The sequence below is a fragment of the Calidris pugnax genome, unplaced genomic scaffold (assembly GCF_001431845.1).
Source record: "Calidris pugnax isolate Ruff unplaced genomic scaffold, ASM143184v1 scaffold162, whole genome shotgun sequence".
Classification (NCBI taxonomy): domain Eukaryota; kingdom Metazoa; phylum Chordata; class Aves; order Charadriiformes; family Scolopacidae; genus Calidris; species Calidris pugnax.
The window spans coordinates 212,674-223,966 of record NW_015090900.1 but is presented as its reverse complement, the minus strand read 5'-3'; the positions used below and the strand labels follow the sequence as shown (position 1 = coordinate 223,966).

At 47.3% G+C, this 11,293-nt stretch overlaps 1 protein-coding gene across 2 annotated transcripts in view; it reads right to left on the bottom strand.

Annotated features, from left to right (window-relative positions):
• The window catches only part of NIPAL3 (NIPA-like domain containing 3), a 16,062-nt gene extending 9,747 nt beyond the window's left edge, over positions 1 to 6,315 (bottom strand). The window contains exons 1-2 of one of the 2 annotated variants that reach the window (XM_014948642.1): positions 4,519 to 6,315; positions 517 to 927 (exon numbers count right to left, since the gene is read on the bottom strand). In XM_014948642.1, the coding sequence (XP_014804128.1) occupies positions 517 to 615 (99 nt within the window). In that variant the 5' untranslated portion in view covers positions 616 to 927; positions 4,519 to 6,315. Of the gene's footprint in view, positions 1 to 516; positions 928 to 2,055; positions 2,170 to 4,518 lie in introns of those variants that run through there. The other variant, XM_014948641.1, reaches the window with a different exon arrangement.
• Between the last annotated feature and the right edge of the window lie 4,978 nt (positions 6,316 to 11,293).

Genomic DNA, 11,293 nt, shown 5'->3' with positions numbered 1-11,293 from the left:
AAAAAAAAAAAAAAAAAAAAAGCCCTTCTTGCTGGGATTCTCCAAGAACATTCAGAATCAGGGATTCAGAGGAAATTGGTTTGGGAATAGCTCTGTTCCCAGTTGGAGAATAAGGAGGAACTACAGCATCACGTCCTACCTCAGCAGCAGGCTCTGTGTGACTGTGGGCTCCCCCACCTGAAGTTCAAACACTTGCATGTACAGCAGACCAGGACATCTGATCCCAGTTACTGATGTACAGGTTAGTCTGAAAAGGCACCTAGCAGAATTTATTGCACCTGACCACCTTTAGACATCCACATCTTTTAACTGTTAGTCCTTTCTTCAGGACACAGAATTTCTCCTCCTTTCTCTCACAGTTTATATACACACGATATAATACACTGGGGCCTCCGGGCATGGCTAAATACAAAGACAGCACGCTTTCTGAAAAAAAAATAACCAAAATACAGTGGCATTATCAGCTTATTTGAATAGTTAAGGCCTTCTAGGGACAGACCGGGGTAGAAATCTGACCTTGTAAGAAAAGGAGTCGGTGTGTGGCTGCACAGAAACTGCTGCTGTGGCCAATGGGAGCTGCTGAAGTTGGAGATTTGGACTGTTGCCTCCTTCCATTTTGGTTGGTTGGAGTGTTTGCTTTTCAGCCTCTTTGATGCTGGAACTTCTCTTTAGAGAAGAAATATGGACTCTACTGGAACTGCCTTATCTGAGACTTGGTACCACTTCTTCCCATCCATCCTGTTTGCCTTGGACAAGCAACAATTACTTCAGTGAAGCACAAAAAAATTTCTCTGTAGCCTTTCTGCTGCTTTTCTTTCTCCACCAGACTACACCAAGATAGGGTAGGCACCACAGGCAGAAGTGTAGATAAGCCAATATTTCCAGCCAGTCAGTGTGGCAGCAAGGTTATAATCCTCCAAGGTGACACTAAGAAAAAAAAAGAAAAAAAAGAATTAGATGAAATGAACTCAATAGTCCAAAACCTGCAAATGAAATCCTGCTGAAGGATAGGCCACAGAAAAAACCCTGGGATCAACCCAAAAGCTGCACACACCAGCAGAGAAAATAGATTTTTTTAAATGCCTTCTTACAAAGTCTCAAAAACAGAACACAGACCTTGCTTTACAAGAGCTGGCAAACTGGCTGGGCCCCAAGGGTGATTTATTCAGTTGGCATTTAACATCAGGCCTTGCCATTTGGAAAGCCCTTATCAAAAAGAGTCTCCGAAGTCCTCCAAGCCCTGCTTTTCATTTCTCTACTGCCCGTTGCCTGCTCGGGAGGCAGCATCGCATTAGTCACACCATCCCCACGTGCTGGGGATGACAGTGCTGCTCTCCACATAAACTGAGGTCACGCCAGCGTAACTGCTGTGAGCAGAGTTCGGAGGCTGAATTCCTCAGGGGCAGACTCACTCTGGGTGTCTGGAAAGCACTGCACACAGCAAACCGGTCTGAAAGCCCTGTGTACCACGATGGCTTCTTCCCCCAAAGACCTCAAGGAGCACCAGGAACCCTGAGAGGGGGGACCGGTGGAAAGACCCCTGTGTACAGAGGGGATGCTGGGGGACAGACCCCATGGGGGTGTCAGCCTCACAACTGACGTGTCCCCGTTGCTCCACTCAAAGACCAGCCAAACTGGTGCAGGCTGAGCATTCCCTAGACTCAGACCCTGGGCAACTGGCCTGTGTGGCCACATCCTGAGGCAGCAGGACCCATCCCATGCCCAGGCCACCCCAACTCTCTGGGCCAACCTCGGCCTGGGAGGGACTACTTGAACTCCCAGGCTGTCCCGGCGTTAGGGGCACGGAGGCAGCACGGCAGCCTGGCCGTGAGAGGGCAGAAACACCCCGTTGTGAGGGGAGAAGGGGCTCAAAGCCGCCACCATGGCGAGGAACCCGGCTGAGGGTGCCCCTGGCCGCCCTCCCCGCCGCCGGCCGCCCTGCCCAGCCAAGATCCGCAGCCGGAACCCAGCGGGGGTTTAGTTCCCCATCAAAATCCCTCACGGAAGACTCGCCGCACCGAAGGGACAGAGGCGGCGGCCTCCCCCCGCACTCACCTGCCCCCTCCGGGAGCGGCCCGCGCCCGCCGCCCGCCCTGTCCCCATGGCCCGGGCCCTCGCACCACAACTTCGGCTCCCGGCCGAGCCCCGCCGGCCGCTCCTGCCCGCGCCTTCCCATTTGCCGCCAGACCTGTCAATCTGGGGCCGGGCCGCGGCTGCCGGCGGGGATTGGCTGGAGGGCGGGGGTGAGGCCTGGCTCAGCCAATGGGCCGAGCCCGCCTGAGGCGCAGGGTTCCGAGGGGGCGGGCGGGAGGAAGGTGCCGGGTTCCGCCGCTCCTTTCGAGCGGGGGCGGGGCCATCCTTACGGCGCGTGCGCGAAGACATCGCCCCCGACCCACCTCAGCCAACCGCGCGCAGCGGCGGCTTTAAGGGCTCGCTTGTGATTGGGCGGTTTCCGGAGGGCGCAAAGTAACGGGCGCTGTGATTGGAGGAGAGCGGGGTCGGCCGTTGTCTCGGCAACCAGGTGTACGCGTTCCCTCAGGCGCCGGTACCGCAGCCCCCCGAGACGCTCGAGCAGTCACCAGTAGGTACCGACCGCGCCCGGCCGCCTCACCGGGACAAGGAGGGGACACCCCCGGCGCGCACCTCTCTCACCCGGTCCGGTACCTGCCATTCCCAGCCTGCACCGCGCCATCACCGGGGCGGGGCCTTGCGGTGCTTCCGGTGGCTACGGAGAAGGCCTTCCCTCAGGCCGCTGCTTCCCTGCAGGCCCTTCCTGGTACTATCGGCCTGTGAGCGGGCAGCTGTCGCTGGAGCGGTTCGTTGCATGGAGAAAACAAAAGGTTCTGGCCGACCGGTTACATCTCTGCAGAAAACCAGCCCGGCCCGTCCAGGCCCTGTCTGTCTGCGGCACCTCAGTGGTTCTGACTGGTTTGTTTTGGAAACAAAATGGTGGGGCCACCCAGAGTGGTGACACTGGACGGGCAGTAGCTCTGTGACACGGACACCTGCCTTCCCACAGGTGCTTACAGGCGTTGTGAGGACAGGGGACAGGGCACATCAAGCAGAAAAGTGCTCCTCAGTAACCGTGTACAGCTGTAACAGGAACAGCACTTTTAAGCTGTTTTAAACAGTTATTTCACAGCTGAAGAAGGAAGACCCCAACCACGCAAAGGTTTTTCCTTCAAAGCACAGCAAGGATGCAAGGATTCATTAATAAAACCAACCAATTGGAAGCGTCAACTGAAACAACTTATATCCGCTGCCATTTAGAGCTGTTTCAGGTCCAAAATTGCTCCCCTTGGGGACAAACCAGCACAAGGGGATAAGGATCATCAGATCATAACCTTCTGGTTGCTGTGCGTTTTGCAAAGCAGTGGAAAGTTTGCTGTTTGCTCACTGACCTCTTCATCCTGTACATCACTTCCATAAGAGCCCTCTCCCTGACAGTTGCTCAGACCTCTTCCCCCCACTAACCTTCCCTCTAATTGCAGAGCTTACCTTAAGACCTGTACTGTCCTTGTTCAGAAGCACACATATTTTCAGTGACCTTATATTGATAGTTCCCCAATGCAGCACTAGTGCAGCTCTGTGACTGGCAGTAACTAATGCCAGAGCTTGATTAGATGAGGGATCAGTGTTTTTGTCATGATATGTCTGTGCAAGACTATGCAGTTTGAAAAATAGTAGTGACTTCACCTCACCATTTCTTGGCAGTCAACAAGAGCGCCAAGACAAGGCAGTTCATTCCAGGCCTGCAAAATGCAGTGCTTCATGGGTGGCACGAGGCAGCCCAGCATCCGAGTTCAGCAGGAGCTGGGCACTCAGCATCTCTCTTCAGATTTTTAATTTAGAGAGGGTCAGTCCAGTGAAGGGAGTTGTGAAGATGCCTGACTCAGTAAATGAGGACAATCTGCAAAAGCGATGGAACAGCACTGAGTCACCCTTAAAGCCCATTCATCAACAGTTGTGCTTCAAAGTGTTTTTTTCCCATTTGCTGCTTAAATAAAACAGGGAAATTCAATGCAGAAATGACTGCTGATTTCTTGACTTGAATACTGCATTAATGTTAGATTTGCCTTTAACTTACACATTTTAAATGAGAGCTGGAGTTGTAGTTACATGTTTCCTTTATCTCCATATTCAGAATTCTGGTATCGTTGGCTGTTCCTTTTAGGTTTTAAGATTTCCTCCAGCCCTTATAAATACCATAGAAAAGTAATCTCAGACTAAGAAAAAGAGGGATTTAACCCTCAGTCAAAGAGATTTCGGTATCACCCAGGGAGTAACAAAAATGTTTGAAGTTTATGGTTTTGTTTTGAATTTTTTTTGCAACTCATAATGGTCCTGTTTTGTAACAGGAATAGCGACTAAGTTTAGATCAAGGTTGTTAAATTAACTTTGTAATCACAACTGATAACAGGATGAGAAAAACGGTACAGGAATATTATTGGTTTAAACCTTGAAATTACTCCACATACAGCGCCCAGCTCTCTGCCATCTCCCTGCCTGTTCACCCACCTGTATTTGACCCCATTTCCAATCTTCTTGAGCTCTCCAGGACACACGTACATTGCATTTCTGAAATTCAGGAGCAAATTCAAAGAAATCAGTTGAGTTAATGCTTGTGTAGTGACAGTGCAAGATGACCCCTCTTATCTTTTGCTGTTCTTCACCCCGACCCTTCCCTGTTTTGCAGGAATTACATAGGTACTGCTGTTTTCTGGCCGGCAGAGGGAAGCAGAAAGATATTTTAGCCGTACTCGTCTCCCAGTTTGTGCTGCCGGGTTTCTTTTCAAGTCCGGCCAACGCTCACAGGTGCCAAGGGCCTCCTGGGCTTTCTGGATCCAGCTTTCAAGCTACTTCCTCTGCTGGTGGAAAAGAGGATGCCCATGGCCCCTGCTGACAGTCTCCTGCTGTCTGGTGATTACGTGGCAAACCCAGAACTCTGGAAATTAAGTACATTAAGAATTTCTGAAACTTTGTGTGCCGGGTATGTAAAGTAGGTAAATCAAGGAAGTATTTGGCATCTTCCTTCTTTCTTCTTCTGCCTTTGGCATCTTCTCTTTCTTCTCCTTCCTTTGATCTCTTCCTCCTTGCTTGTCTCTCCCATCTCAGTGATATCAGGAGTGTATTATCTCAGGTCTGAATAACAGCAATCAAGGACGTAAAGGACAAAAGATGAGGGAAAATGATCAAGGTAGAGAAGTTGCTTAAATGTCTTCTGTAGGCGCCATCAGTCTGTCTGGTCAGCTTCCAGGAGTTCCAGATGACCTGATGTTAAGTTCTGACTACAAGAGAAGTGGCAGAGTCTTAAGGTAGCTTCACAAAGCACTCCCTTCCCTTTGAGAATTTCCTGCTTGAAGGGCAGAGCGGGCAGGAAGCCAAACCACAAGCTACACAAGGGCTTGGCTGATTCTTTCTTAAGCTTTGTCCCTAGAGAAAAGTTACTGCACCAGGTAGGGGAGGGGAAGCATTAAATCCATTAACACCAGACCATTTGGGGGCTGCTGACTTAGTTTCCTCCACCAAAGGTGCTTGACCGTGTCCTCTTCAGCATGAGCCATTTTGGAGCACATTCCTTTAGCAGGGTAGTCAGGGATAAATCCCAGTACACGAAGTTTACCCACTTGTAATTTAGGCAACATAAAGAGCTTATTTGCTTCTTAGTACCTGACCCAGAATACTTCACAGGTGAGTTGACCCACTTTTGTAACTCCGCCAGTTCCCCGCTGTCTTCAATGCCCTGGTACCCGTAGGGATGTGTGGAGTTTGCCAGGTGTTGGAGGGGCTCACCTCCCACTCAGCACCCCCTTAGATGGCCAGAATACGACTCAAAGCACTCCAAGGGCACAGAGGTTTGCAGTCACTTTAGCAGGAGGTAGATTTCCAAGGGCGTGGAGATGCCTAATCTCCAATTACTTTCAACACCACTGAGGTGATGACGGGCACAGAGCTGGATGCACTGGATGGGAGAAGGGTTCTGTAGCTGTTTCTCTGACACGTGCTGTCCTGGAAGGCGCTAATCAAGAACGTGCTGCTGGAGTAGTAACTCCCCTTTATGGGGCAGGGCTGAGCGTGGGACTCCATCCAAGCCTCAGCAGGCTGGTCAGCAGGAGCAACCAAGCCTGGGCAACACCAGGGAACGGAGCTTGCAGATGCAGTTTTTTATCTGCTGCTTTGGAAACCTGCTGCAATTTTAATAGGCAGTTCTAGCAAATTGAACCAATCTTGCTTTCCTCAGCACAACCCTCTTGGTCCATGGACCACAGGGTGGAGAACCTCAAGCACGTGGCGGGGCTTCCACATGGCAGGGCCAGGTGGAGATGTGAGCCAAAGAGCAGAGCAGAGCAGTGCCTCTTCTGCTTCTAGTTCTTGGGGTTGATAAAAAAAGAGCTAGCTCAGAATCCCTGCCTACTCCGTGAGGACAAATCCTCAGACCACATCTTCAGAACTCTCCTCCTGTAAGTTTGGCATCCCAGGAGTGTCACTCAGGGGCTAAACCGAAACACCACGAAGGTCAGAGCAGCTCTGCTGAAGTTCCCCAAGTTACACCGCATACCTCAGCTTTTGGTTTGTCCTGGAGCATTCCCCTGCAGAGAAAAACAGGTGGAAAAGATTATTTGTGACTATTTGCATTATAGCTCTGGTGGCATTTTTCTGAGGAAGGCCAAATCTGCAAGGATTACATATACAAATAACAAAAACTGGAAACCTGGATTCTCTTCCAGTTTTAATGAAAGTGACACACGTTTGGGGTTTATTATTTTTAGCACTGTAGTAGGACTGTTACACTTGTCCGTGCATGTAGCAAGAAACAGCTCAGCTGCAGTAGAAAAACAGACTGGTGAAGTGATTTGCCCATGATCTCACTGTAAATCAACAGCATCTTCTCCAGCAGACAGCGCTGCCTGCCCACTCCCATCTCTTCTTCCCTTTAGTCTGCTCTTTTGCAAGACCAAGCAGAGCAAGAGCCTCCAATCTTCTCCCTGCCATTCCTGGTTGTTTCTTAAGGGGGAACGAGTCCTTCCAGGGTTGCTGCTGCTGGGTGGCCACCAGCACAGCCCTGTCTGGATGGTGATTTTTAATTAACCATATTAAATTTTAATCAATCATATAACTCACCCTATGCAGGCTGCCATTTCCCCACTTTTAACCTTGCATCTTTCCTGCTCCTTCTTGATCCTGCAAAAGCTTCTATGCAATCAAATCCCTTCACTCAGCCTCGTGTCTTTGCATGGGTGTAATAATGCCCAAATTACTTTATTTTCTACTCTCAGCTTGACATTATCTTGTTCTTCAATCCCATGCATCCTGTTCTCTTTCGCTCACTGTTAGGCCTGTGCTGTTTTTTGGGGGGCATCTGATCATTGTCTGGCTCCAGCTCTGAACTCATCAGAGTAGGAACTAAGTCACTTCCAGAAAGTTTTCCACAGGTACCTGGCAGACGAGACAATTAATGAAGTTCACATAATGGTAGAGTGCTCTCAAAGACCAGGAACTTCAGCTCTTTCCATCCTACACACTGGAATCATTTCACATTTATGTTAGTACAAAGCTATTTCTTTCATCTTTTGTGGTCCCAAATCCCACCTTTTTACCTGGGAATGGCAGAAGTAGGTCATTCTACCAAGGGCATTCAGCACTTCATGGGACCACACCTGAAAAGCTGTGTTGTATCATGTACAACACAGGCACTTTTTGATTTATTTGGCTCTATAAATAGAATCCTGCCCAGTCCTCTTTTTTTTGAAAAGCCCAAAAAGAGACCAAAGGCAGGAAAGGTGTGGTAGCTGCAAGTAATGCATCCTGCCCACATGCTGAATTAATGAGGTCCAGCTCAGATGTTACAGGTGAGATTTTTTTGATTTGCTGGGGCTCCCAGTCTATACAAATTGCCATGTAGACAGTAGGGAAATTTGATCTTCCTCATACTCGGGAAGATTCAGTTTTCCATGCAACTTGCATTAAAGGATTATAATTTTGAAACAATGAAGACACCTACCTCAATGCACATTTACAATTAAAGCGTAAAATCCAGGGGTGCAAGTGACAGCTTGGAAAATGATTTAGGAAACACAGTAATACCATCATTTATGCTCCTGGTACGCCTTCAGCTGGAATGTTACGTTTAGTTCTGGCCACCCTAACTCTAAAAAAAGGCTATGGCAGAAATAGACTCAATTTAGAAATAAGAGATATGATCATTAGAGTCCCCGTAAAAATTGAACACACTGAAGATGTTTAATTTAGAGAGAAGGCAAATAAGATGGCCTGAAGTGTATGTGAGATAATTAAGAAAAATGAAAATTAGCTTCTCCCGTATTGGCCAATTTGGCCTAAGCTACAACACATACAAAACAGAAGAATATCATCATAAACTTAAAATCCAATAAATTTAAACTTGAAAGAAGGAAGTAGTACAAACAGTGTTCATTCTCCATTTGTAAACTGGGATGGCGATTTACCATGAAAGCTGTTTGGTGCAACACGTATACTAGTAAAACATAAAATAATTAATAGTAGATCATTTGTGGAACTCACAGCCATAAGGGCCAGTAAGACCAATTTTAAGCAGGGTTTAAAAGTTTAGATACGTATGGACGTATATGGACTGTATGGACCATGGCTCTCTTCCAACATCGCTGCTCTCAGAGTTATTCCTAAAACTTGCTCCCTCTGTTTCCAGGTTCCACGCACTGCCTGCAAGGAAATCTCTATCCAGGTCTCCTACAAGATCTTGTCATGTTTTCAGTCCAAGCAAGACTTTAGCAAGGGAAATCTCTGACGTGTTCCAACAACCCATTGCTAGGAAGGCTGAGAAAATGCCCACTCCAGCACCCAATCAAGACCATGTAAGATTTGGGAGGACAGAAAATAGTGAGGTCAGGTGTTTCTGCCTGATCTGCTCTCTCACCCCAAGCTGTCGTGAACCTTGAGCACACATCTGGCAGTAACTCCTCAATACCACAGGAGGAGGAACACATCTCTGGCCCTGGGACAGCAGCAACCCCTGTCCTTGCCACATTGATACCAAAAAGACCCCATATCATCCCAGGAGATTTCATCCCAGAAACCCGACCTGCGTTGGTTGGTTAGAGGGAACTTCTGCCAAGAAGCTCAAGGCAGGTGAATGTTGCACCTGTAACAGGTACTGGGTTTTGAGGTTCAACCTCAGAGTTGGGAATCAGGTCTGCATACGTACAAGTGGTGTGATTGCCTGTGCCCTTCCACTCGCCGTGGAGCTCTGCCAGTTTAGATCAGCCCAGGACCTCACCTTCGGGTTCAGTTCCTCAACCTCCTGCTGATTCACCCTTGTGTAAGTCACTTAACTGTTCTCTGCCTGATGCTCCCCACCCATGCCACGGTCACCAGGCATCACCGGGGTGTTGTAAGCTTTGGTCCACAGGAATTCAGAATGTTTTCAGATAGGGAAGATATTAACAAAACACAAAGTGTTATTAACAATTATCAGATAGTTTATAATAATATATGCACTGCTAATGGACTTTTCTATCCCTTCAATGGTGTCTTGCTATAGCTGTGATTACTTTTTGATTGTTTTGTTATACTTTAGAGAGAGTTTTTGTCTTTTTCTGCTCAGCATTGTCTGCGTTGCAGCCATTTCCTAGTGAGCCTTCCCCTTTGAAACTGCATTTTAATGCAAGATACATCCACAAAATGCAAGACACATCCACAGTGTGGTGAGGCAGAGCATGTTGATGCTTTATGGTATTTGATGACTTTGCATAGCTGTTTAAGACAGAATGAAGACAACACGATTTAATAAGCTTAATAGGTTGCTACTCATCAGCCGAGACGTCTTAACTGGCTGCATGTGTGTTCTTGAAGCAATTCATGCTTTTATAAAGTAATTTGATAGAGTTTAAACATCAGCGAAGGTGTTTTAAACAAACACATCTTGCCTCACCATCTGGGTGTGCAAAGAAGCACACGTATGGAGTTACCAAGACTCAGCTGACATGGGGTAATCATGTTCACTCACACAACCCATACACTGAGACTCTGAACTTTCCTATAATGACTCACTCCAACTACGTACCTGCCCCGGCATGTTCTAAGTTGATTAAACTGGTTTGCAGGCCATAATTATTTTCTATATCATACTATAATGGATTCGCATCGTATTATTTTTAACATTGTAAGAATTTGCTTCTGGGAACGGCCTTCTTGAATTAATCACTGACTCATGATTTACTGTAGGAGATAATATCTAACCTACAAGAAGCAGAACAGGAAACAATCTATTTAAAAGATGGCAGTGCCTGATAATTTATGACTATAGACAAAGAGACATCTGAGAAGAAAAAGAAGGCCAGATCCTGTACATGGTCACTGCTCTCGCTCAGGCAAAAAGGAACTTTTGTCTAATAACTGGAGGATCAGCTTTTGAAGTAGTGACAGCTCTTGAATTAATCACTGACTCATGATTTACTGTAGGAGATAATATCTAACCTACAAGAAGCAGAACAGGAAACAATCTATTTAAAAGATGGCAGTGCCTGATAATTTATGACTATAGACAAAGAGACATCTGAGAAGAAAAAGAAGGCCAGATCCTGTACATGGTCACTGCTCTCGCTCAGGCAAAAAGGAACTTTTGTCTAATAACTGGAGGATCAGCTTTTGAAGCAGTGACAGCTGAAAGTTGATGAATATTGGAGAAAAAAAATGAGTGAGAAACAAAAAAAGACAGTGTCCCAAGCTGTCCTCCAAGCTCTGGGACCAAACCCTATATTAAAATGAATCCAGTTAAACATCATATCTATTGTAGGCATTTCACTAGTTGAATATAGAATCACAGAATGGTTTGGGTTGGAAGGGACCTTAAAGATCATCTTGTTCCAAACCACCGCCCTGGGTAGGGTCACCTCCCACTAGACCAGGTTGCTCAAAGCCCCGTCCAACCTGGCCTTGAACCCTTCCTCCAGGGATGGGGCAATATATGAAAGATAAGAAAAAAACCAGGGAAAAAGCATCAGCCTTTTTGCATTTGAGATGGGGCAATATATGAAAGATAAGAAAAAAAAACAGGGAAAAAGCATCAGTCTTTTTGCGTTTGAATCTTTTATGCAGTTTTCTTGCTACCTCCTCACTCTTGTGCATGAACTGGACTCCTCCACTTACATCAGTGAATTAGCCTTGGCTGTTGGACGTTTGCTCTAACTATAGCACCAGGACAGTGAGTGCAGCAAGTAGCTGAGCACTCAACAAGAGTGGTGTGACCTACTCCTCCAGGGACTTCTGGCACCTCTGTCCAAATTAATTAGCTCGG